The sequence below is a fragment of the Tenebrio molitor genome, chromosome 1 (genome assembly GCF_963966145.1).
Source record: "Tenebrio molitor chromosome 1, icTenMoli1.1, whole genome shotgun sequence".
In the NCBI taxonomy this organism is placed as follows: domain Eukaryota; kingdom Metazoa; phylum Arthropoda; class Insecta; order Coleoptera; family Tenebrionidae; genus Tenebrio; species Tenebrio molitor.
This window is the reverse complement of record NC_091046.1, coordinates 7,575,238-7,599,983: the sequence shown is the minus strand read 5'-3', so window position 1 is coordinate 7,599,983 and position 24,746 is coordinate 7,575,238. Positions and strand designations below refer to the sequence as shown.

The following is a 24,746-nucleotide window of genomic DNA, read 5'->3' as shown; positions in this document are numbered from 1 at the left end:
CTTCTGACATTCAGACGTATCAAGATATATCACATTTTAAATTATGTATGTGTAAGTGACAGCAAGTGTTTGCTTCTAAATTGGAGTGTTTAATAATTCTCTTCAGATTACAGATCATTAACATTGCAACTGGAGCAACATTAATCGGCGTAATGTAAACGACTGTGTCTTGAATCTTGTTAATAATTAAATGCGAATCCCAAATGGTCCAATATTAATTGCTGTCATTTACGAGCGGTAACATTAGTAAATGTATTCTTAACTTAATTTGATTTGATTTATGCGACTAAAATTTTGAAGTAATTTTTAAGCAGACCGATTAATTAATACTACATATGTTGAATGTGGCTGTTGTAAGCGAAAACGTCAGGACATAATTTGCAGCGGCAACAAAGTGATTGTTAGCAAAAAATGAACATTTATTATTGGTTTATAACTGCACGTATACAGGGTGGTCCATCGTATAGAATATTCTAAATAAACCATATTTCTAATCATCTTAGAAATTTGAATTTTGGGGTTAATAATCTGCACTGAAAGTATTACAATATGAATTTTTTATTTTTTCAAACAGACGCTCCAAACGGCACCAGGACGCTAAAAAATTAAAAACATAAAATTACTTATTTTTTTTATTGACTCCCTGTATTGAAAGAAAATACTACAGAGAACTCTTTTCTGATATTAAAAATTATGAAGGAGTCATTGATTTCAAATTAATTGACATTTAATAATTTTTGGTGCCAAAATGTGAGTAATTTATTACGACGACCCTCGATGGATCATTATTCTTGACTGACAATGGTCGCTTACCGCAAACAACAAACTGTAAATCATAACTGGCGGTACGGTCCTGGATTTGTAAGGTGCCGACGACTTATTGGAGACCCTTGTAAATGAAACTTGACCACCGTTTGATGATTTCCGGCATTTTAAAATACCACCATAAATAAAAATGCGGCATTTTAAAATACCACCATAAAAAGCTACTACTTTATTCGTAGATGTTAAATGTCGATTTATTCGGTTATTATTCTAATTTAAATGCCAACTTTTGTATAATCAGAATCGACATTGTCCTGTAGGTGAGATTGTAAGAAAAAATCCGGATTGCTTTATTACTTTGGTAATAAAACGCTATCAAAGGCAAATTTCACATTTATTTTATTTTATAAAAAACTAGCTTTTACCCGCGGCTTTGCCCGCACATTTCAGAATGTTTTAAAATTATGTTTCTACTTTCATGTATTGTGATAAACGCAGCAATTTCAATATGAAGTTTGTCTTTTTACGAAGAATAATTAAAACTTTACTGTAGACTACTTTTTTCTTTGACTATATAAACAAAAAGATCAATACGATAAGAAACTAACACTATGATCACTTACCAATTCATGAAAATACGCCAACATAACACTTTTATTTTCAATTGTAACCTTATTTAGATCTTCCTATTGTTTGATTGTCTCGTTAGATTTCAGATACCTGCCTTTTGATTTTTCCGGTATTAAGCTATTTGAAGCTTGTTCTGCTTCATTTAAGACATCTTCCGGTAAAACACAATTATTCAAACACATTTTGCGAAATTGCTACTTTTATAAACAACCAAATGTAACTATGACACCTGAACATATCATGCAAACGTCATTTCCAACTCGAAAAAACTTTTTTTGTGCTTAACAGGCTTAAAAATGATAATAGGGGTTGCTTTTTGTGAGTGTCAAGCGGCGAAGGTGACGATATACTCAGAGGATGAAATAGGGGTGAAGCGGCGAAGGTGAGGGTATTTCCAACTCGAAAAAACCTTCTTTTTTTCTTAACAAGGTTTAAAATAGTTGTAGGGGTTGGTTTTTGTAAAATTAAAGTAGACAGTAAATTTCTTCTTGTTTTGAAGATCAAGTGTACAAAATTTCATCAAGATCGGAGTAAAACTGTAGATTTGCATACAAAATATACAAACAGACCTTCAGTTTTATATACAGGGTGTTTTCGAAGTTGAGGCGTTCCTTGTAACACGAGGTACTATACATTATTTTTAAGAATTTTAGCCTGAATCTTCTTAGTAAAATGTTTGTATTAACGGAGATAATTGAATGTATATTTTTATTGTTTTATAAAATTTTGAGTCCGGTCCTGTCTATTTCTCCACTGTACTAGATTAATAACTGACGTGGCCCAGGATGGTGTCTTTCTGGAAATAGCTCTGCGTACTCTGGACGCCGCAGATATGTTGCATTCTGATAACATTGCCCATACATTAGCAACATATCTGTGAGCTCGTTATTTTCGTAATGATAAGCCATTCCGACTAATTAAATGACAACTCTGACAGTATTTTTGATTAACGTCCATGCTCATTTGATTCGTTTTGTTAATTCTAATTTCTAACAAATCAGCGCGACCGGTTTCAAAAATTTAAAAAAAATTTACTTCATTGCCGTACACATTTTACAAAGGTGATTTTGGCTAAAACTCTTTAGAACAACGTATACCATCACATGTTAAAAGGAACTCCTCAACTTCGAAAACACCCTGTATATAGATTATTTGGCCATTTCGTACATCGGAAATTTAAGATTACACCTTTTTTTTTAATTAAAAACGGATTTTATCGCAAATATTCTATACGATGTATGGTGATTAGGTCCAGTAGATGATTATAAACTTAGGTCTTGTAACTAAACTAATGTTCAACTTGGAATAAATTATTTCATGTAAATGGAACAGAGAAAAAGCACAACACTAAGTAATTCTGAGTGTACGCCTACCAACCTACCGAAAACAAAAGGTATAAATGGATTAAACGGATTTGTTCCACCTCTCTAGTTGTTTCTAACAACTTTGTTTATTTAGTTAGGTTATCTGGAAATGGTCGAATGTAATGTAATTTCGGTTGCGTATTGTAAATTTATAATGGTTAAATCTAAACTTACTCGTTTATTATTACCTACATACTTTAACAAGTTTATCATTTATTAAATGCTGCCACTGGTTTTAACACTTTTAACATTTCTTGTAGGGCTGATAAAGTAGCGACTTTTTGTTGTAAGTACTCCTACACGTATTTAGGGCGAGAAGAAAAGGTAATTCTCTTGTAAAAGATTAACAGTCCCACGTTGACTTAACGAGGGCATTAGTAATTATTGCTGTTCATTGTCTTGAAAGAAATACTAACGTGGCGATGATGTGTGGGTGTGCTAAATGAGAATTAGACTCGTACATACGTATGCAAGGCTAGAGATGGCGTTGAAAAGCATGTAACTGTATAATTTTATCATTGATAAGTAATAAAACAGGCTAACTTATACTAACATAATAAAATTGTTATAAATATTGTGCCATGTGAAGCGAGTGCTCTGTCACCATATTATTGAATACATATACATATTTCCAGGAGTCATAAACTTTTTTTCACAACCAACAGACTAAAAGAATTAATTTTTAAGTGTAAATTTGGCAAACGTAAATTTTAATTATTACCCATTCCTTTTAACGAAGTCGGTTTAAGTAGTCGAAGTTGGTTTAAGTACATATTGTTGAGATGAAAAATTCTGTGGAGATTATCTTGTTAGTATATATCTCAGGGCGAAGAGGGTTCTGCAATTGGGGGAATCTCAGCTTTTGAAATGTTGCGTAACATTGAGTGAATTTATTAATCCTGACTTCAAAGAAGAAAAATTGCTCTCTAGTTCGGTGCAGATGCTTTATTCGAGTCGAAATTTAGCGGCTGACGGGACAAGTCAGAAGCTTTCGTCGCAAACTTGCTACCGAAACAGAAAGACAGAAAATCTTTAATCTGCAAATTAATGACTGTAATTATTCAGCGGAGCTGTAGGTGGTTCAATTAAATTTAATCAGTTTATCCCCCACAGTAATTTTTCAAACGCAGACTTTCTTTCGAGTTTGTCGTTAATTTGCCACAATTATGCATGTCCTTCAGCTTCTTTTTCCGCCGTTTTCCTAGTAAGCTTTTTTAGTTATTTGAACATTCTAGCAATGTGCGAACTTGCTTGTTTTTCAAATGTAATCTATTCGTTATGCGCCCGGTATGTTTATACAAGGATTTTTTTCCTCGGTTCAAAATAATTAACCTGCCAATAATATAACTTTGCAACTTCGTTGAACTTCCAGCACGCCGAAAGAAGCTTTTATCTGATTACTGCTTTGAGTGCGAACTTTGCGAAAATACAGTAATTAATACTCGTGAAAATCAATATTCCTGTTTCTCTTCATATCGTAAAAGGCGAGACGACATTTTATTTGTGTTGTACGTACGCAAAAGTCAGTGGTAGTACAATAAAGTTTCCTGTTACGTAGTTTCAGTTTATTTGAAAGTTTTTAATCTGATTAAACACCAGTAATTATCTTGTAAGTGAGAAGTATCGTGTTGCCAACTGAATCATTTACATTTTTAATTCTTAGGTCTAATGTTTCTGAATTTTTCAAACAGTGTAATCACCCTGATTCAGAATACTTGTAAAAATCAGTAAAGTTGAAAATGGACATGTTTAATAATTCGAAGTTATTAAATAACTAGAAAACATGTATGTAATGCAGATAAGAAAATAAATACGAGGAACTTGTAACTTTATAACCTTTGTCTCTAGTCGCAGCTTGAAAATAATCTCTTGGTAAGAGGATTCTCTGCACATAATGCCTGAGGTCTTATAATTTATTCCACCGAACGAACTTGCAAAGTTGGTTTTCATTTAAGTAAAAAATCTTTTGTGTCCTGATAATTTGACAATATGCTTAAGTCAATACAGGCGCGACGTTGATACAACCACATTGGTTCAGGGCTTAAGGAACTGGCCTAATGCTGGGTTTACACACTCAGATAATTTGCGCAAATGTTAGTGCAGTAAATCTGGGCAAAATTTGTAGACATTTTTACACCCGTTTACACACCCAGTTTGGTTGAACATATTTTTATTAAGATATAAATATTAACAACTCAAATCTGTATAAACAACCAATAAACATTTTTACTGGATCGGTAACGCCATATGTAAAAAATTGCTTATAAAATGTTGCGTTTTCGCAACGTTGACGCTCAATGAATTTTGACACGTAATATTCACATCAAACATGCAAAAACCGTACAAATACGAATGGATTTGATCAGAACAACGTTTACTCATTCGGTTATCTGCACGGACTGCAGTTATTTTTCAAACAAGAACAAATTCAGTAGAGGTATAATTTTTTGGTTTACATAAAGCCCAAATTTCTGTTTACGCACGATTATATGAACAATTTGGGATGGTCAGATCGATTCGCGCAAATTGCCAGACTGTGTAAACCCAGCACAAGTCTAAAGGCCCCTCGCCGTTCCTCCGACGTCTGGCGTCGTCGTGATATAATCGCAACGCCTTGGATGAAGACCACGTTTACCCCAATTGTGATGTGTAGTTAGTAAGATCAAAAAATATACATCTAATTTCGTGAAACATGAATTTCAAAAAGAGTGATTCTAAAAAAAGAAATGTCTGAACAAAAAGAATTGTGTACAATAATACTTTTTTTGTGGAAAATCTGGATGTTAATAGAGTTTAACACTTTAAGCTAATATTACTTTCTTAAAATGTGTAGAATGATTACAAAAAGTTTCTATCGGTGTTACAAATTAATTCTACAAATAATGTTGAGCAAGTTGTACTTTTATAAGTACCGTGCGATCAAATAAAACAAAAAATTAGAGTAGGCGAAAATGGTGGTTTGAACCAATCAAAGCATCACAATCCAGGTAACTCGATTTTTTTTTTTTTTAATTTATCGCACGTTATTATTTTGGAGTAAATCTTTTTTTGAATAATTCTTTGGATCAGGGTATTTAATTTACTGAAGTCTTTATCTAAGTTTATTACAAAAATTAATGCGAAAGCGTTGTAATAAAATTGTCCTTACACTATTTACTATCACATACATCGTCTTTAAACAAAGGTACAGTGTAAATCTACAATGTAACGTAAAATTAAATGTAATTGTTTGGCAGTCACACTCGTGTTACAAAAATATACATAAGTATTACTTTATGTCGTTATTGTTGCATCGTAACAGTTTTTTTTTTAAACATGCTTTCTACAATCGCAACATGTATTATAAACTCTGTCAGATTATTTATTTTACGTTTTTAACAGTTTTATCGTGAAGGTAACAATACAGTTTTCACAAACATGAAGGTCTCAGACTTGTCGAACGATAAGTAAAGTAATTTGGATTATTAATAATACATTTGGTATAAGTTATTTTTTTTTATTTAACAGCAAAATTATAAAATATATAAAATATCTGCCGACTACAAACATCCTTGTCGTGCAATAAGTAACAGAAAAACAGAACGCCTAAATACAACAATTACAAACTTTATAATTATGTAGTTTGGTTTGATTGAGGTACAGGTGCTTTTTGGTCTCACGTTTTAATATGTTTCGTATAAATATTTATGTACATGATGTGGCAGGTATAAAAATAAAAACTTAAAAAAACAGTTTTTATTGAAAACAATTAATATATGTTTTATAATAAACTATGCAGTATAAATATAAATAACAATACGTATAGGTATTTCTCAAATAGGTAAAAATTGATCATTTTGTAATTAAACTAAGTACGGTGGGCAGATTGTGGGGATGTTACCCTCATGAATAAGTACCTATATACTCCGGCTTCCACAGTTGATTAGAGAAAAAGTTGTTAACTATTGCAATGTCTCTATCGTGGTCGGGGGTGGCCGTCACCGGGGCAATGGTCACCCCGTCGGGCAGTAACAGGCCAAGCGGTATAAGCGGATTATCCACAAGCCTTTTTACCGAAGGCTTGTCGACGGGAGGCATCTCAGGTGTCTTTGGTTCAGAACTAGACGTACGTTCGATAAATTCACACGATGAAGGAAACTTCAACGATAAAGGTACACACGGTGACTTCTTTTGGTTTTCTGTAGAAGGCGTCGGTTTAGAACTCCTATTGTGACTGCTGTAACTATTCAACCCTAGACTGGAAATTAGCTTTTCTCTTTGTAGCCTAACCCTCTTGGTGGTGATGACGAAGGCGCTGACGAACGCCTTCTGGCACACTTCGACGGTATCTAAACTCGGTAATAGAGGCACCAGATATTTACATGTTATCCTGCGAGGTGGCCTTCCCGATCCCGTCGTTTCCGGTATGTTGAGGCGCGCTCTGAGGTCCATATTTTGTCGCAGAAACTGATTCTGCAGGTCGGCCTCGCCGAGACCGTAGAAGAAGGTGAAAAGACGCTCGCGCGCCTCTATAGGCACTCTTTCATCACATTTTTGCGGACATTGACATAACTCCTCTGTAAAACAAAAAAACGTCAGTTCGGGCGACATTTGAACTCGGGGACGATTAAAAATAATCAGCGCTCCAAACTCGCGCTAATAACTTTTCGGATTAATCTCGACCCGTGATCGAGTCCTCCGAACTTCATCAGGATCAAATAAACGGATCCGTGGAAATGATGCAATTATCGCGAGAGGAACGCGACCGACAAATATTTTTCTTTCGTAAGTAGTAATTAATAATATCGGGCGCAGGTTGCAGTAGTAGGTTTCGGAAAATTAAAATTGGGTAATTTTGATTGCGTAATCGATCAATTCGGTTTTGACGCGCCATTTTGAACGACGATCCCTTTTCGGTTAAACTTTAAAGCCTTATCAGCACGAGTCCAACGCCATTTTGATGATTGCTTGTTGATTTCCCAAGATACGAGGTCCGATTACGGATCACGTGATTTGCGATTGACTCACAAATGGCCGGAATTATTTCTTTAATGTTGATGTTAACGCGACAAAATCAGAAGTTTCAAATTCTTCGTCGTCACCTTTTATCGTTTGAAAAAAGCCAGTTCATTATGGAAATCGACAAAAATAATTTTTTTAATGGTACAGCAGGTTTTGTTTGTGTTTATAGCCGTTAAATTCTGTTACGGCACAGTAAAATTCGACACAATACCGTTTTAATGAAAAAAAGGATATAAACACTTTGATTTGAATCGTACAAAATAAATTTGTGATTTTATAATCGTGTTATAAAATTAAAAACTAGTATATGATCGGCGCAATAAAAAGTTTACGACCGAAAATTTATCGAATAAATAATCTACGCTTAGTCGCGATAAAATTTAATTTGGAAAAACGGGCGAGCAACGCGCCCCTCCCGTTCATTAGGTCATTGCAGAACGAGCGATAATTGTATTTTGCGGTAAGAGTGGAACCGGGGAAGCCACAGAGATTTTTTTCGTTTAATTAGTGGAAACGACCAGCCTTTGGGTTTCATTTTTGTCACATTTGATTTATTTCGGATAAAAATGCGTCAATGCCAACGGAAAAAAAAAACCCATGATATTATAGACTTTGAGGCCACCGCGTTGAAGGCCTGTTCGATAAATTTCCGTCCGAAAATTGGGGTTTCGCGATGGCAGTCGGAAGGAACGAGGGGGTCTCAACGTGAGGGTTCGATTTTCCCGCCAAAAAAGGATGCGGATAAACCAAAATTAATCAACGGGATTTTTGTGTGACGCATGACGATTATGTTGTTTGCAGCCGGAGTCGCTTCGTGCGATGTGAAATTAGGATTCCCCCGGTTACCATTCCGATCAAAAAACGAAGGTCAGATGATGTAAAAGAAAACAAGCCCTATCACCTTGAGATCGTAAGGCGTCTCTGAGAAGTGAAGTTTTCGGTCCGAAACCCGTTCGATATTTAAAATTATGATGTGTTTGGGGCGTATCGATTGTGATATAATTGCGATTCTGAGAAACGTTGACGCAAATCGGATGCCTTCCCAAAATCGCGGCACAGCCTCGCGATTAGGTAACGGACCCACCTGCACGGGAGGCCTTCGAGATCGCATTTTGCCATGACGATCGGGCGCGAGTTAAAGGATGTATTGGCCACATGTTGAATTAAGTTTCGCACAAAGCAACAAGTTACCACGTCGCGAATTAAAAAATCGACGGCGGGGTCGACAGAGGAAAATCAGCGGAAAAACGATAAAAACACACAGAGCGTAAAGTGTGCGCGCAATAAAAATTTCCACAAATTGTGACACCAACATTTGATCGAACCTGTTATGCTGGCACGTGCCTTAACGACAAGGCCAATGTTTCCTTCAATAAATCGAATGACCTAGATACGGAAGGTCGTAAAGGTGCCCAAGTTTGAGCGAGAGACGATTTCCAAAATGCAAATGCGGAAAAGCGGCGGCGTGACGGTGTGGAAACGGCGTAGGGGCCCGCGCCCCCTCGTCGGGAAACGCGACATTTTCCATCGCGAAAACGGTGCCGTTCGGGTGAATCAACCGAATGACGTATTAAAAATACGGGCACTAAATGATGTGGTTTAAAGCTGTCAGATGTCACAATGTAAACACAGATAAATCGGCTCCAACTCACCTGCCACTTTCTTTGCGGGTATTAATTTTCCCGTGCGGGATATGTAGGCCAACCCGGCGCTCCTCAGGTGCTTCTGCAGTTTTCTTTTCGACTTTGGAATGCCCTGTTTTTCGAGACGATCCAAGAGAGCAGCTGATGGTGTCGCCATGTTACTTTCACAGTTGACGATGGCGCCACGGTGCAAGGGCTGACTAATGCGAGCCTGCGCACGGCCCCAGCTCGTGCAACACTTTTTCGTCGAGCGACGCTGGAGGGGAATTTGAATCGTGGACGGCCGTGCGCGTCAAGGCGAAAAAGGCCAAATTAACGATTCGGCCACGACGGACGTTCGAACGCGGACAAAGAATGGACACGACGAACGGCGGACGGCGTCTTTGTTCGATTTCTAACACCGGGAGCCGCTCGAAACGGACACGACGCGGCCCCCTACCCGAAACGGTAACGAAGAGGGCCAAGCGAAAACGAGCGAAAGGCACGAGTTTTCCTCGCTCGGACGTGTTTTCGGTAAATGTTGGGCCCCAAGACCGCCACTTGCGGAACTAACGCAATTTGGACCGTCTCAAAGAGAGATACTTTACAAATTGCGTTTAAACACTCGCAGGTTTTTCTGTGCAGTTTGAATTTTTCATTTATATTCTTGACGACAGCTCACAAGCGCTCCACAACACTTTACTGTACATTTTTTATTCGGTTCGACCCCGATTTTATTATTTACGTTTGCTGTAGAACTCAGCAGAAGTGCCCAATTTTCCTAAATACCGTTGCAGTGCCTTGGTTCAGTGCGTCCCACAGAAATACAGTCGCACTCGGGTCGGACTTTTATGGAAGATGTACCGTGTTCAGCTTATTTTTCTTTTTTTTTTTCATATGTCAAGGTACTTTTTGCAAAAGTGGGACGTGTATTTTGAGTTGAGTTAAGTAACTGTTGTGATAAGCATGTAGAATGGGAACATTTGTATCGGCTGTTCATTGAAATGTATCCTCAAAGTTGGCGTTGAAGACTCGATTGTGAACGCACCACTCGTCAGTTTGCATAATTAGTAAAAACACAAACAACCAAAAAGCGGGGTTAGATTTAAACAGCTGATCCGTGATCTGTAATCCATGGTGCGTTCACTCTTCAACGCCTACTTTGAGGATAAATTTTAATGAACACCCGATATTTTTGCCACAAATTTAATTTTTGTTGAACGAGTAGTGTAATTTTTAAAAACGTGTAGTATTGGTGGCATTATAATTTTGGTTATGACTCAAACTGAAATTTGTCGACCTTATAACAATTTTTACAATCGAGGTATCCGAAAGGTTGAAACAGACGTTCTTGGGAAAAAGATTGCAACGAAACACGTGTTTGACAAATTTGGGGGAAAAAATTAATCGATGAATTTAAATCAGAGAATTAAATTCATTTGTAAATTCGTAATTTGTAAACTCAAACGCCGGCTTTACCGAAATTGATTGGACGTTTGGAAGGAGGGGTGAGAAAGTGGAGTATCTCAGCAACATACAGTACGACCGCCGATCACTAAACTTTTAATTAATGAACAGTACCGAAAGCATTGCTCACTTAGTTTCTAATTTTCAAGTCTATTTTTTCAAAGTTTACGATTGTCATTGGTTCATGAGGGAAAAAAAAAGCATTTCATATATTTTTCTTTGTTTGTTTTAATTTTGCTGTGGCGGAATATGTGATATCTTTGGAATCAAACGAAAAGGAAACGTAGTCCAGTGCAGATAATTTTTCAGAAATAATAAGAGTTTTTTAAAATCACTCATGGGTGAACTGACGGTCGTTAATTCATGTGACCCGGGAAGTTCTTCTAGTTCGTTTACTTCTTTTAAATTTGCTGTGGCGAAACAAGTGACCCTTTCTTGAATTAAACAAAAGGAAAAATGTATTCTCGCTAAGATAGTATTGTTCGAAATTGTCGTAAACGATTTTTATAGACTTCTTTTATCGAGTGTTCATTTAAATTTATCGTCAAAATAGTTGTTAAAGAATTGATTGTGAACGCACCACAGATTACGGTCACAGATCAGCTGCTTAAACGTAACCCCACTTTTTCCGTTGTTTGTGTTTTTACTCCGCAGACTGACGAATGGTGCGTTCACAATCGACTCTTCAACGCCAACTTTGAGGAAAAATTTAAATGAACACCCGATAGATGAACTGATGGCCGTTCCTTCAACCAACACGTGAAGTCGTCTTGTCTGCTACCTTTTCCTTCTTTTTTCCCCCTTATTGTAGAGTTGACTGAGAGTGGTTCAACTGGAATATTCACGTGTTCAAAACGGGAAGCAGTTTAAACCTTTATTGGATAACATAATTCGTCTTCCAAAAATAATATAAAGCAACATATTTTTGTTTTTGATAATTTGTTTATTTATTTTTCAATTTATTGGTCAAAAAAAGAATTTTATTTAGATGACGCTTAAATCGAAAGTCCATTGCCCATTGCCTATTAATTTTATCATATCTATTTATCAATTTTAATATGTACCAAACTGAAATAAAATATTTTGTTGTTAAATAAACGTTAAGTGTAGTGTATTCAATTGTTTCATTTAACAACTCTCAACGGTCCGGCCTCTCTGAATTAACACAGTACAAGGTAGGACAACGTCATTTACACAATGTAGATTCACTTTAATTAGTCTTTCTTTTCTTACAAAAATTTGTGTTGCTTTTGTGAAATATCCACAATGAAAACTCGTGCCGATCTCCAAAACGTCACGTCGACAAAGAAAAATAAAACTTACACCGCAAGTGTTCCACTATCGGGCAGGAAATAGCGACCCCCTATGTATTTTGTAACGGTATTATTTTACAAGATTCTATCGACGACCATATGGTCACATATATTCGAACTCCATGGGTAAATTTCGCAAAACGAAAAATAGACATTAAATAACAACCACTGAATTTATTCTGACAACAGGAGTGATTTGTTTAAATTTTGATTAGTTGGGACAATAATCGACAATCATTGAAAATTGTTTTTTTATTATGTTGTTATCGAGCGAGCACGATTTTTCAAAATCTTTTTTACTAAATAGTAATTATGGTACATTAACATTTTCGAAAACATCATTGCACGAGATAAAAGTGTAGACACCTGTTTACAGAGAATACCAAAAACATTATGTGTCAACCAGTCTCTTAATTCTAGGATCAATATTTACAATACTGTTTGCGGGAAAAGTTTTTTTGACGATGTAACATTTCGATCGCGATGAAATCATGGAAAATTGTCCCGTGTCGTGTGCATGCAAAAATCGGCCCGAAAACAAAAACAAGAACATAACAGGATGTAGCGAGAGCATCCGTCCGACTGCGTTTTTAGCTGTTCATTTTTGCATCGGTTTTTCCGCGGCCACGTTCCAATCCGTGAAAGTAGATTATCTCGAACTGGAAGGTCCTGTCCAAAGTGCGTAGGTCGCCTTGCCCCCGACCGAATACCCCAATATTTTCGATTAGTAGCATTTTCGAAACGTCGCACGACTACCGCGATAAGATGCGAATGCAGTAGAGCCACGTTTGCACGCCCCATTTGCGCCCCAAATGAATGCTAAGGAGCGTCGATAAAAATGCGGGCGGAACCGCGTCGAAACCAGGTAAAAGTGAAGCAATTGATTAAGTGAAATGTTCCACGGTGGAATTCCCCATTTTGGCGCTGTACGACGAGATAAGAATTTTTTTGCGAGCATTGGTGTGGATGCACTTTTGCAAAATCGCGCAACACGCATGCGAGGAATGTGCACTTTGAAGGTTCCGTGTGCTTTCATGCTGCGCGCTTTTTACCATAGTTCAAAGGTCGGAATAATTATGAAGGACTTTTATATGTTATTTTATTTTTAAAATGCACACGTGACAATCGTCGTCAACGTGTAATTAGAAACAAGTATACTGCAGTTTTTGTAATCGAAGACGCGCACGAATAGCGTGCGAGGAAGCTTCACCGGAGTGACCAGAGAGAGCGCTAGTTGGGGTTTTTATAAAAGCAACTTAGTTGAGTTTATTAATGTGTAACCTCGACGATAATTAAGCCTTTTAGAAGTTTGTTATTGCCTCTTAAGAATTCGATAATGTTTTTTTAACGTTGCTTCTGTTGGGTTACGTGTTAAATTACTCATGTACGAACCGTTCTAATTGGTTTCTTGTTGCTGTTCCCTCATAACTAGTTATCTCTTGGGTAAACTGAACAAGGGAGGGATTCCTTTGAAATTACCCTAACGTTTGTAGTCCTAAGGATTCTGTTGCTTCACGCAGAGGAGTTGTGCGTTGGTTGTTATTTATAAATCAATTTGGAATTCAATTGTAATTTACAATAAATTTAATACAAGGAAAATAAAACAATACAAAAATAATTATAGTAGACGAGCGAACGTATTAATAAATCTCATTTTCCTATTTTTTTGGGTTTATTAAATTTTCCAATGTTTAATGTTATTTTCTGTTGGAACAATATGCAATTAGGTAATTTAAAATTATTTGAACGAAACAAAACAGCGTTATTTGAGACAACAATTTAGTGATAATGTATGTTTGTTATTTTTTGAAAATCAATTTGTCTCATGTGGGTTATATTTTTTTAGTGTGATTAAAAGCGTACAGTAAAAGTAGATAATTACATATAATGAAACTGATTTTATAATAAAATCTTTGAAAGTTGGTGAAACTGGCACGTATCGATGGTATAAAAGGAGAAAGAGAAGATTTTTTTGTGCTTTTAATATCGAACGGTTTTGCAGCCAAAATTTTTAGAGAAATAATATTAGTAATAATTAATAGTAGTATTGAAATAAAGAAGGAAATATTACTTTTTTTACAAATTGTAATTATACACAGTGAATAATTTTTCAGCAGTAAGACGGAGTATTTTCCAAACATTAAATTAAGAATATCTAATACAGAACGTATATTTAACAATTACACTAAAATTATTTTAGTTTAAATAAACATCTTTATGATATCAAATTTTATGTATTTTTGAGTTTAAATAAAAAGGCAAGATTTAATTGATGATCAGTATTGAGAATTTTTAAATAGAAGTCTAATTTTTATTCTACTTTTGTATCAGTAAGTTTTTAGGTGATAGTTAAAACGAAAAAAAAAAAGTTGCTAAACTTGGCATGAAAAAGTATTTTATTTCAAATTAATTCCCTAATCAGTGAAGAATTTTGAAAATTAACTAAACCTCAGAAATATGTAGTAACTAAATAATTACATATAAAAAAAATATAGGTAAGTAACGAGCTTTTAAAAAAATATATCAATCAAACCGTGGGGTTTCTCCATTTATTTCAAACACAAGTTTTGTTTTGAGTTGCTGTGTTTTAACGTTTCTTTCAGATATACCGCGTGAGCAATAGTTATTGTTTGAGTTGAAGATGAAACTATAGTGACTTTTTTGTGTCCCTGTTGGCTAAATTTGTCACATAACCGGAAGTGACGTGATTTGAAAGATCACCGAAAATTAGGATATGCGTGATGCGAAACAACGGTTTGTTGAAAAATTAAGAGTTTTTTAAAACAAACAAATTAGAGCGACGAAAAGACATTTAATTTAAAGGTGCTACTCCAAATGAATGACTCCAATTATTAATAAAATATTACAAAAAGCAAGACGATGAAATTTGAAATTTATGTCAGTTGTTAATAATGACAATAAAACAAGCGGAAATAGGTACAATTCATAGTCTTGCCAATTTAAAGTAAACATTTTTATTGCCAACTCAAACAGTAATTGTTCCTCACGCGGTATAACCTCACTTCGAGCACCATTTTAATTATTATTAGGAAAATCAGGAAAATTCTCGTTGATTTTTTTCTAAAAAGTTTTTTTTTCCAAAAAAAAATCCACTCCATTGCTTGTACGCTGAATAAATGACGTTTGACATCCATGATGTGACAGCTGACAAATTGACGTCGCACGTTAATGCAGACAAAAGTAAGAACCAGGTCATTTAACCACAATTTTTTCGGCCATAATGTAGTTTTTAGATTTTTATTTTATTCGAAACTTGTCATCCTCATTGAAACAATTTTGAAACATAATAATCTATCAATCGTATTCAAATTCTCCTACATCTAGATAGGCAAACTTTTCTTGGTATAGTCGTGGAGAGAGTCTAGTCTTCAACTCGCGTATAATTATTCACTCGGACGATTCCACCACTCGCTTACGGCTCGTGTTGGAATTTTCATCCTCTTGAATAATAGTCATCATTATACGCTCGTAGAAGAATGTACTATTATTGATGGCAGCGAAGTGAAGAATAGAATTTTTTCACCATTTGAATAACTTAAAACCAATAAAAATACATGCCCAATAAAACGGGAATTTTGTTTAACTTTTAGTACACTGTAATGTTCTCTCTAATTGAAACAGTTTAATTTCGTTGTAAAATGGAACGAATTGTCTTTTTGACATAATGTTGTCTGAACGTTGAAGTAGCGTTGTAATTGTTTTTGTTGAAGAGAACCAACATTCTGTTTTACCGTTTCTTTTATTTATAAAAATGTAATATTGACGACGAGACTTTATCAAGTCGGAATTTAAAAAAAAAAATGAAGAGGAATGACGTTCTTGTGGGACGATAACGTCCCCTTCCACCTCTTCTACTCACTTTATCGACATTTCTGGGTTAACATTTAACCAAACACGTTAATATTTCCCTTGTCGCGGCCCATCCATTTAACTCTCACTCTGTAAGTACGCTCACATTTATTCCGACATCAAAGCTTAAATTTTTTCACCACCGTCATTCATAAGTCACGCATTTTTCGTTCCCATTCCTCGGCCAAGCAGACGTCTCACGCCCAACTTCTCCGCTATGATCTTTACGAGCAAAATTCTTTCAACAATACGCGAAACATTCTTCGATCACTTAAATAGGACAAAATATGGAAATAGGCGATTCTCATCGGTGACGAAGCGCTCCCCAATATATTAAAAACAATTTGGCATTCGCTTCCGATGTTGTTTTCGAACGCTCTTCAGGCCACATCGTAGATGTCGCAAACAGCAATAAATAAACATTTGGCAGAGACTCAATTAACACGTTAATGGAAGCAGTTGACCCGACCTTTGAACATCATGTGGAAACTGTAATGAATGCCGAAGAGGCGCGTTCCGAAGAGTTTGTTTGTTGTTTTCAACCCCGATCGGGAAGTTTAAATTGCAATCCACTTCCGAACAGCAGGTGAACTCATTTGGACGAGTTTTTTTGCATTTGATAGGAAATTTGAATGAAAGTGGTTTGGTCTGGCCTAGTGGAACTTTTTTCGTTTTTTTTTCTCGCTGTTGGAGTCGACGCCGATTGGTGACTAGTTGGTTAATTGATGGGCAATCGGAGGCGCTTTTGCTGTCGGCTCGCCTGGAAGCTTCAGGAGTGCAAAGCCGCGAATTTGTTCAATCCACAATGAATTCTCGCTTCAGTAGCGTGCCGGCAATCCAACTTTAGTAGTGACCGGAGAGTCGCGCTGTGGCGGGGTCGCGTGGTCGTTACTGCGCTTTCCTACACGTCCTGAAGCATAGTGCGACCTTAATTTTCCATCTGTGCAAGGCTTCTTCGTCATAATGCCCCAGGTACGGTGCACGCAGTGAATTTTAATTCCCATCGAGTGTAATCTCGCTTGCGCGCCATCACCTCCGATAAACGAATGCCTCCTCCATGTCGCAGGTCGAATTTTTTTGACCATTCCTTCCTGATAAGCCACACATATCAACATCGCACGTCACTCGCTTACGCCAACGTAGAAATCTTAATTTTATCAGCCGACCAGTGCGATTCATCATAATGTTATTACACCACACCTGTTCCGAATTTTTTGTCGCAATATCTTATTTAGTCTTTCCACCAACAGGCGCTTTAAAAATAGACGTTTTCAAGGATTTAATATTAACATTAAGACTTTGGCTTGACAGAAAAATGCTATTTCATATCTGAGCGAATTTTTGCACCGCTCTCGTTAAACGTCTTAAATAAAATAAAATTTTTGTTTTTGATACACCCACGTCGTACAGTGCGATTCGACTGTTTCAAACGAGGAGAAAATTACATAACCGCCTGATAACGAGAGGGTGGAATTAGAGTTTTGAAGTGGCTTGTTTGGCATAGGAATTCTTTCATGTCCTATCAGATAAATAGAATTATTACAGTATGGATTAAGAGAATTTCGTCAGAGCAAAGTCAACAAATAAGTATTTAACGGGCAGGTAGCTTTGGTTTAGTTGTTCGGAGTGGTTCCGTGAAAAGTGTTTCATTGGAAAACGTGGAAAACCTGGAATCGGACTACATATATTTTTGTTTTTCCAAAAATAAATTACATTGAGATGTGGTGTCTCTTGTTCATTGAAATTTCGAAATTGCAACCTAAAAATAGTCAGTTTTAATGTGTCACGCATGACACTGCATCCAGATATTCGTACTTAAAAATTGGTCGGCTCTTTGCAAGAAATGACAGCGAGGACGAGACGGTTTCGTGCGCGTCCCAAATATTCCGTGATAGATTCCAAAGTTGAATGCTTCGTATGTTTGTGAAGAATAATTCCGGAAATTGCGATCCCGGCATGTCTCCTACCGGAGTGAGGATTCAGATTCAATTTCGACGTGCCTCGTAAATTCATCGAGTTGGCGAGCAACCCCCAGGTGACGACGCCGGTTGATATCTGATAAAATGGTAATTTTACGATTTGCGATTAAGTATCTATCAGTTGCAATTAAGGCGAAGTGCTCTAAGAAATTGAGCGATAATGGCGGGCCGAGGAGGCGTTATGCGTTTAATCTACAATCTATAAATTTTGTAAAGGATTAGGCGTCGGGGATTCGCAGAAATGGTGCTGGTTCGATGGATGCTCCGATTGTGCCGTAATGACGGTAATCCGTGAGTTGCAGGATTTATGTGGAATAGGTACGCCCCCATTTATGTTATTAAGCTTTTAATAAATGGAACGTAGAAATCAATTATTAGCAAGCGGGGTCTGCTGTTAGATGTAACGTATTCTGCGAACATCGGGGAGGTAATGCACGTCGCTTATTATACAAACATTGCAGAGTTAATAATTAATTAGTAATCCCTAAGTGGGGCCGTTACTGTGGCGCAATCTCGTTACAAGAGCTTCCCGTCCACCACGGCACACGACTTTACGATCGGCAAAGCTATTACTTCAAAATATAATAAAGCAAATTACTATCTAACGGAGATCGTAGTACAAAATTCTCACGTAATGGGCCTTTCATAAAATAGAACCATTAGTTTTATGCGTGTTTGCAAACCGTCTTAGTAAAATGTACGCAGAATGAAAATTTTGAATTTAATGGCATGTCAGTATAATGAAAACGTGATCACACTGGGTACAAATTCGGCATTTGTAGCCTCGGCAGGATTGAATCGAGGCAATTTTACAATTTCCTTCATAATTATGCAGTTGTGTTTGTCAATTGACGATAATTTTGATCAGAAAAAGCGTATTTGTTCTGTTCTGCTGTTGCACATTTTTCGAAAGAGAGTTCCAACAAATATAAAAATATGTTTTTTCTTCAAACGTCCGTAAAATATGACATTGCACTGCTGCATTGGTAATGCTAAGTGTCACTTCATTGTCATGGCATCAAACGAGCTGACCAGCGTCCGTGAAGTTATTATCTCCGCTGAAGAGCGTCCGTGAAGTTATTATCTCCGCTGAGGGCGTCCGTGAAGTTATTATCTCCGTTGATGAGCGGCTGTAAAGTAAACTAGCTTAACATGTCTTAAATAATTTGTTATGAAGGTTTGTAGAAAAAATAGTATGTGTTATTTTTTTCACTACTAGTCTTAGAAGGCGTCATTATTGACTCTCGAACTGAACCCAGAAGTAGAATTTCTCTCCTACTACATAGTTAATAATGAACAGCCGTCACCTAGCAACGAAAGATTTTCTTTGATTTCATTGGTTAACGTAGACAGACGATTTTCAATTTTCATAGCAACCGTTGAAAAATGAGAACTCGGATCGTCGCATCGGACAAAATAATTTAATTAATAATTATTATTAGAAAGGGTTTTAACGTATCTAGTAGTGAAAAAAATTATATATACACCACGGTAGAGAAGACAATTTTAAGCCTCGCTTCTTTATTTTTTTATTTAATAAACTACCTCGGCTTAAAAAATGTCTTCTCTACCTTGGTGTATAATTACTATTATCGTATTCGCTGTCACGCAACTATCCAAATACGAATTTGCGTTATGTTTATTATACATAATTATTATATTTTTGGTGCTCGAATCAAAATTTGTCGCTTTATTTATAGTTTTTCGCGTGTGCACGTTCTTAAACTTGTACAAAGAAATTTTCACGTTTACAGCATCTGAGTGATTGATTTTACTATTTCACGTTTCTATTTCTATTCTATTTTGAAACAATAAAAAATACATAAATGAAGTGTTTCAAAATAAACTTTTGCTGTTTTTGTGATTGTTCATTATTGAGTTAGGTTTTTTTTAAATGTTACTCTAAAAATTTGGTCGATTTGCGGTATTTAATACATGACAACGAAGATGTTTATTTATTTTGACAAATTATTAAGACATGAGTTGGTAGTTGAGTTTTTTCGTAGTAACGTAAAATGGAAGAACACCTGCCATAACGGAAATAGGCGTATTGCGTTACCGGTTTTCGTAGTCGTAATGAAACACTTTAAATATTAAGAAGCTTGGAAAAGAAATATACAGTCGATTGCAAAAAAATCGAGTACATCATAAAAATCAAGGGCACTATTTTTTTATTTTTCTGACTTTTAATGGCATGCTTTTTCAAATAGGTTATGTCTGTCTGACGTAAGAAATGAAAAGTTTTGACATTTTGCTTGTCTCGGTAATATCAAAATTGACATCAAAAAGGATGAATTAAACTATGTATAGAAAATTCGATGTACTCGATTTTTTTTGCAATCGACTCAAGGTACGCACTTCGGTGTGATCATGGCGGCATTACTGCAGTAACGGTAACAAAATGTTTATTTTGTTACGCTAAAATATATACATATTTCCAAGGCGTTCGTTGATTACAATTTCTGTTAACAATCAATCTGAAAGTACGTTTTAAATATGTAATATTTTTTTAACTTACCAAATCAGAAAAATACGTCTTTAGTTTATTCCATAATAATTAATAGTTACCGTAATATGTTGATATTTTTTATTTGCAATTTTTAGAAGGAAACGAATAATTATTACATTGTGAATCAGGTGGTGTGAATTTTGCAAAACAAAGTAACGTAAATGTGTTTTTTAACAGTTGACTTATTTAATTTGTATAAAATTCATGCCTAAATACTTCTGACACGATTTTATTTGTCAAATTTTATCATGTTCATTTAAGTGTCGCAGTAACATATTTTGTCGCACGAGTTTGGTAATCTGACATTTTTCCATAAAAAATTATTGTACGTTTGTCGTGATTTAATTTTCTGCAGAATTAAATGTCTTGGGATAATAAATAATTGATAGTAGATAAAACGTTGTATGATATTTGTATCGATACTGTACGGTTATCCCATCACGAGGCGTAATGTGACGCGTTACGATACATAATCACAAATTACTCTTAAACATATTGTGAACCACACCAGGGAATATTGACATCGAAAACTGGGTTTTAGAATAAACAATTTCGATTGGATCAATATTCTTACATTTGAAAACAGTGTAGGTATTTATAGATTCAGAGTTTTGTAAAAAAATATATAATTCACAACGATGGACTAAGGATTGAAAAATGTATATTAATAAGTGTATATAAAATCAGTATATCAATTTTTAATGATATTTGGATGGTAAAATGTCCAGGTGTGAACATATTTTTCTATTTATAAATACATATTATTATTTCTTGTAAACAGTGAAAACTTTTTAATACTTGTAAAAATAGTTGTGTCCGTCGAAAATAGAAGTGCAACAATGACTAAAGCCTTTTTTAATATCGCGTGGCCTATAAATCAAGTTCAATTATGCCAAAAATAATTTACAGTGATTTATCATTTAACATTAATTAAAGATGACTGTTTAAAGTGTTACAAATGTAAAATAACCGAGCATTAATTAATCAATCTAAATTATTGTTAACATGAACGAGCTCCATACGTTTTTAATAAAATAATTTTCCATTTAATATCTTGGCAACAACTTTGTGCTGTTTCATTTCAAATTTATGGAGAAATCGAACATTTAGATGAGCGCTTGACGTTATTAAAATGGAAAACGAGGGTAAATATTATTGGAGAATTTCAGATTAGTACTGTATCTTGAAACTTATTTATCTTGCATGTTCGGTGTTTATTCGGGAAATTCTCAACAACACTAGAGTTTAATGGACAAGAAAATAACCACCGAAGAAGTCAACAAGAGGGGGAAGAACAGACAATTCGGAATTTTATCGAGTCGCTCTTAATATTTTTTCACATTGTTATAGAACGTGTTCGTAAATATGAAATTTGTTGGCGTAGGCGCCTATTGTGCGCTCAATAAGTTTAATGAGTAATAACGTCGAAGAAATTTGTTATGTCAGTGTGAAGGGTCAAGGCTGTCATTGTCGAAAAAAAAAACCCACATGGAAACAGCGACAGAGGGTGAAATTATTATTTTAATTGCCCCTCCTAGTATATTAAACAATTGGCACGCCACTCATCTAACGTTTTAATCGCTCCGGTCTTAAAATAACAAATTTAGCGCAAATTGATCGATATTTACCGCAAAAGCTGCAACACTGATGGGCGATTAAATTTTAATGTCAAATCTCTCCGGCGCACGAATTCATTAGGAACGTTTCCGATTTTTTAATTTCAGATTAACACGCGATAATTTTGACGATTTTCACGACGGTCCTGAAATTGGAACTGTCTCGTATAAACTTTAATGGTCGACAATAATTTGATGGCGACGATAAACGAGGTGAACGCGAAGATGACGGTAATTTCGGCTCGGCCGTCAAAATTTATTTTTATTCTGGATGTACTTCATGGATAAGTTTTTTACTTTTAATCATTCCACGCAAAAGTAAACAAACCAGCGTGGCGATAAATGTTGAACCTTTGTTGACCGTTTTCAATTATACGAAGTTGTGACCAAAGGGTTGAAGCATCCGTTCGGAAATTATTTGTCTGGGTTTTTAATTTCCACCGAACAGGGTTGTTGTTGTTTTTTCATCACCATCATATACGAGTATCCTCACGAAAATGCGTTTGAATCGGTCGATTAAAGAGAGAAATTGGGATTCCGTATTTTTATAACTCGAATCAAGACGTCGAACCTTTTTAATTAAGATTTAGCAATGGCTTTTATCAGGCCGAACGAAATTAATTTCGAAATTTATGTTCGTATTAAATCGATTATTAAAACAGTTGGCAAATGGATGAGGTTTTTGACTGGGTACGTCGTTAAGTCGTCCATATTTGGACTGGACATTGTATTTTTTTTTAATTTCTCTTCCCGACGATTAATTTTCGTGCCTAGGTGCTGTGCCCACCAATGCAAATGCGAAGCAAACGAGAAAATTGGCTCGGCGTAAAGCTTATGACCTTTCAGCCATTTCCTAGCGTGTTCTGGCGCAAATATCCACAATCAGCTTGTGTCGTGCCCTTTTTCGACCTGGTGCAGTCACGATTTTAAAGTTCCACCGTTAGAAGCGTCGAGTTTAAAACGTGGCATGTTGTTATATGGCATGCATGTCTCACCGACATTTACCAAAATCCGAAGAGATTTCGAATGTCTTCTGGGGTTGTCGGGGAAGGGCTGGAAAAAAAAACAGCTGCACGTGGCCTCGGCTGCTTATAAATAAATTTGTAATTATAACATTTTTATGCACGCGATTTGTCGGAATTAATGTGATTTTTGATGAGCGTCGTTTTAGATTCCACCACAAGCCGACCGTAAAGGGTGGATTTCCACGTAAAAAAAAAATTAATTGGTTCTTTTATATTTAGTAACGGCTCAATTGTGGCGCACAAAAATGGAACATACCAAGTTCACCTGGAATTAATGCGGGAAATAAAATTATAACTTTGTTGCAAAGGGGCAACGCCGAGTTTTAGAATTTATTAGCGGAGAACTTGCATTAATTTGCCTAACATTGATTGTGGCCGCCTCATTCCTTCCTGAAGAAAATGTATTAGTTGCTTTTTATAGCTCATATTACGGTGAAGGTACGAGGTGTTTACGTTTTCAGCGTGCGACCATTTTTCAGATCGTTAACTTCAGCTATTCGAGCAGGTGCTGAAATGATGGAAGTAAATACCAAAGACGCCTCCTTGAATCTGTTGTGTGAATTTTTCTTCTCAATTTTCGGGAATAAAATCGAAGGATTGCTGGAAATTTTAATTTCGGTCTGTTTTCCAGGAGCAAGCTCTAGATGCCAAACAACAGGTGACTTCGCCGGAAGACACGGAAGATTTATCTCCTCTGCCGACACACACGCAGCAGCCCGTGCGTCGTCGTGGAGGCATCTCGGCGGAACCCGTGAGCGAAGAAGATGCCACCAGTTACGTCAAGAAGGTGGTCCCCAAAGACTACAAAACCATGGCCGCGCTGTCGAAGGCCATCGCCAAAAATGTATTGTTTTCGCATCTGGACGAAAACGAGAGATCGGATATTTTCGATGCCATGTTCCCGGTAACGTGTTTACCTGGTGAAGCAATCATTCAGCAAGGCGACGAAGGCGATAACTTCTACGTAATCGATCAAGGAGAAGTCGAGGTAATGAATGATCGAGATGCGCTCGAAATTGACGTGTTTTTCATTTTATTCGATTCTAGGTAATAGAAAGTAAACTGCATATTTTGTCTATTAACGATTGGGGGTTGGTAGACTTTTTAGCACTGACAGTTGTCAATAGTTTTATGTGACAATTGGAATAAACACGTGTACTGTGCTGTCAAATGTCACTGCTGTGCTATCTTTAAAAATTGAATGTTGCCAACTTCATATTAAAATCACAGCCTACTCTAATTCCGAATTTATTTGAAGGCACGGTATTAGTTAACGGGTGATTAAAAAGTAATTTAGTGGGTTGGCATTCCCGAATAATTGAAAATTGATGCGTCATTTGTCATAGAGTTAACTGTTGATTCATTTTCTAGGTTAAGATTTTTGCAATCGTGAATAATCGTGATAAGGATCATTTGATTTATTTTGACTTTTGAACTGTCATATTTGAATTTGACAGTCAAGTGTACCAACATAAAATCCTAAAGGTGTTGTCAACCGAACAAAAATAATTTCAATCATGAAAAGTCACCCGGTATGTGTCGTTACAAGGAAAGCACAAGACTGCATGAAAATGAAATAAAAAAT

At 36.0% G+C, this 24,746-nt stretch overlaps 2 protein-coding genes across 7 annotated transcripts in view; one reads left to right on the top strand and one right to left on the bottom strand.

Moving 5' to 3' along the window:
- The window catches only part of Pka-R1 (protein kinase, cAMP-dependent, regulatory subunit type 1), a 38,567-nt gene that overhangs the window by 6,700 nt on the left and 7,121 nt on the right, over positions 1-24,746 (top strand). For 2 of the 6 annotated variants that reach the window (XM_069050130.1, XM_069050145.1), the window contains exon 2: positions 23,793-24,149. In XM_069050130.1, coding sequence (XP_068906231.1) covers positions 23,793-24,149 — 357 coding nt within the window. Of the gene's footprint in view, positions 1-11,921; positions 12,025-12,897; positions 13,028-16,836; positions 17,005-17,641; positions 18,099-23,792; positions 24,150-24,746 lie in introns of those variants that run through there. The other 4 variants (XM_069050169.1, XM_069050137.1, XM_069050152.1 and 1 more) reach the window with 4 other exon arrangements.
- On the bottom strand, positions 6,480-9,798 carry LOC138132609 (uncharacterized). Its single transcript, XM_069050175.1, has 2 exons — positions 9,413-9,798; positions 6,480-7,315 (listed from the first exon to the last, which is right to left on the bottom strand). The coding sequence occupies exons 1-2, from the start codon at positions 9,558-9,560 to the stop codon at positions 6,642-6,644; spliced, it is 822 nt and encodes a 273-aa protein (XP_068906276.1). The 5' UTR covers positions 9,561-9,798; the 3' UTR covers positions 6,480-6,641.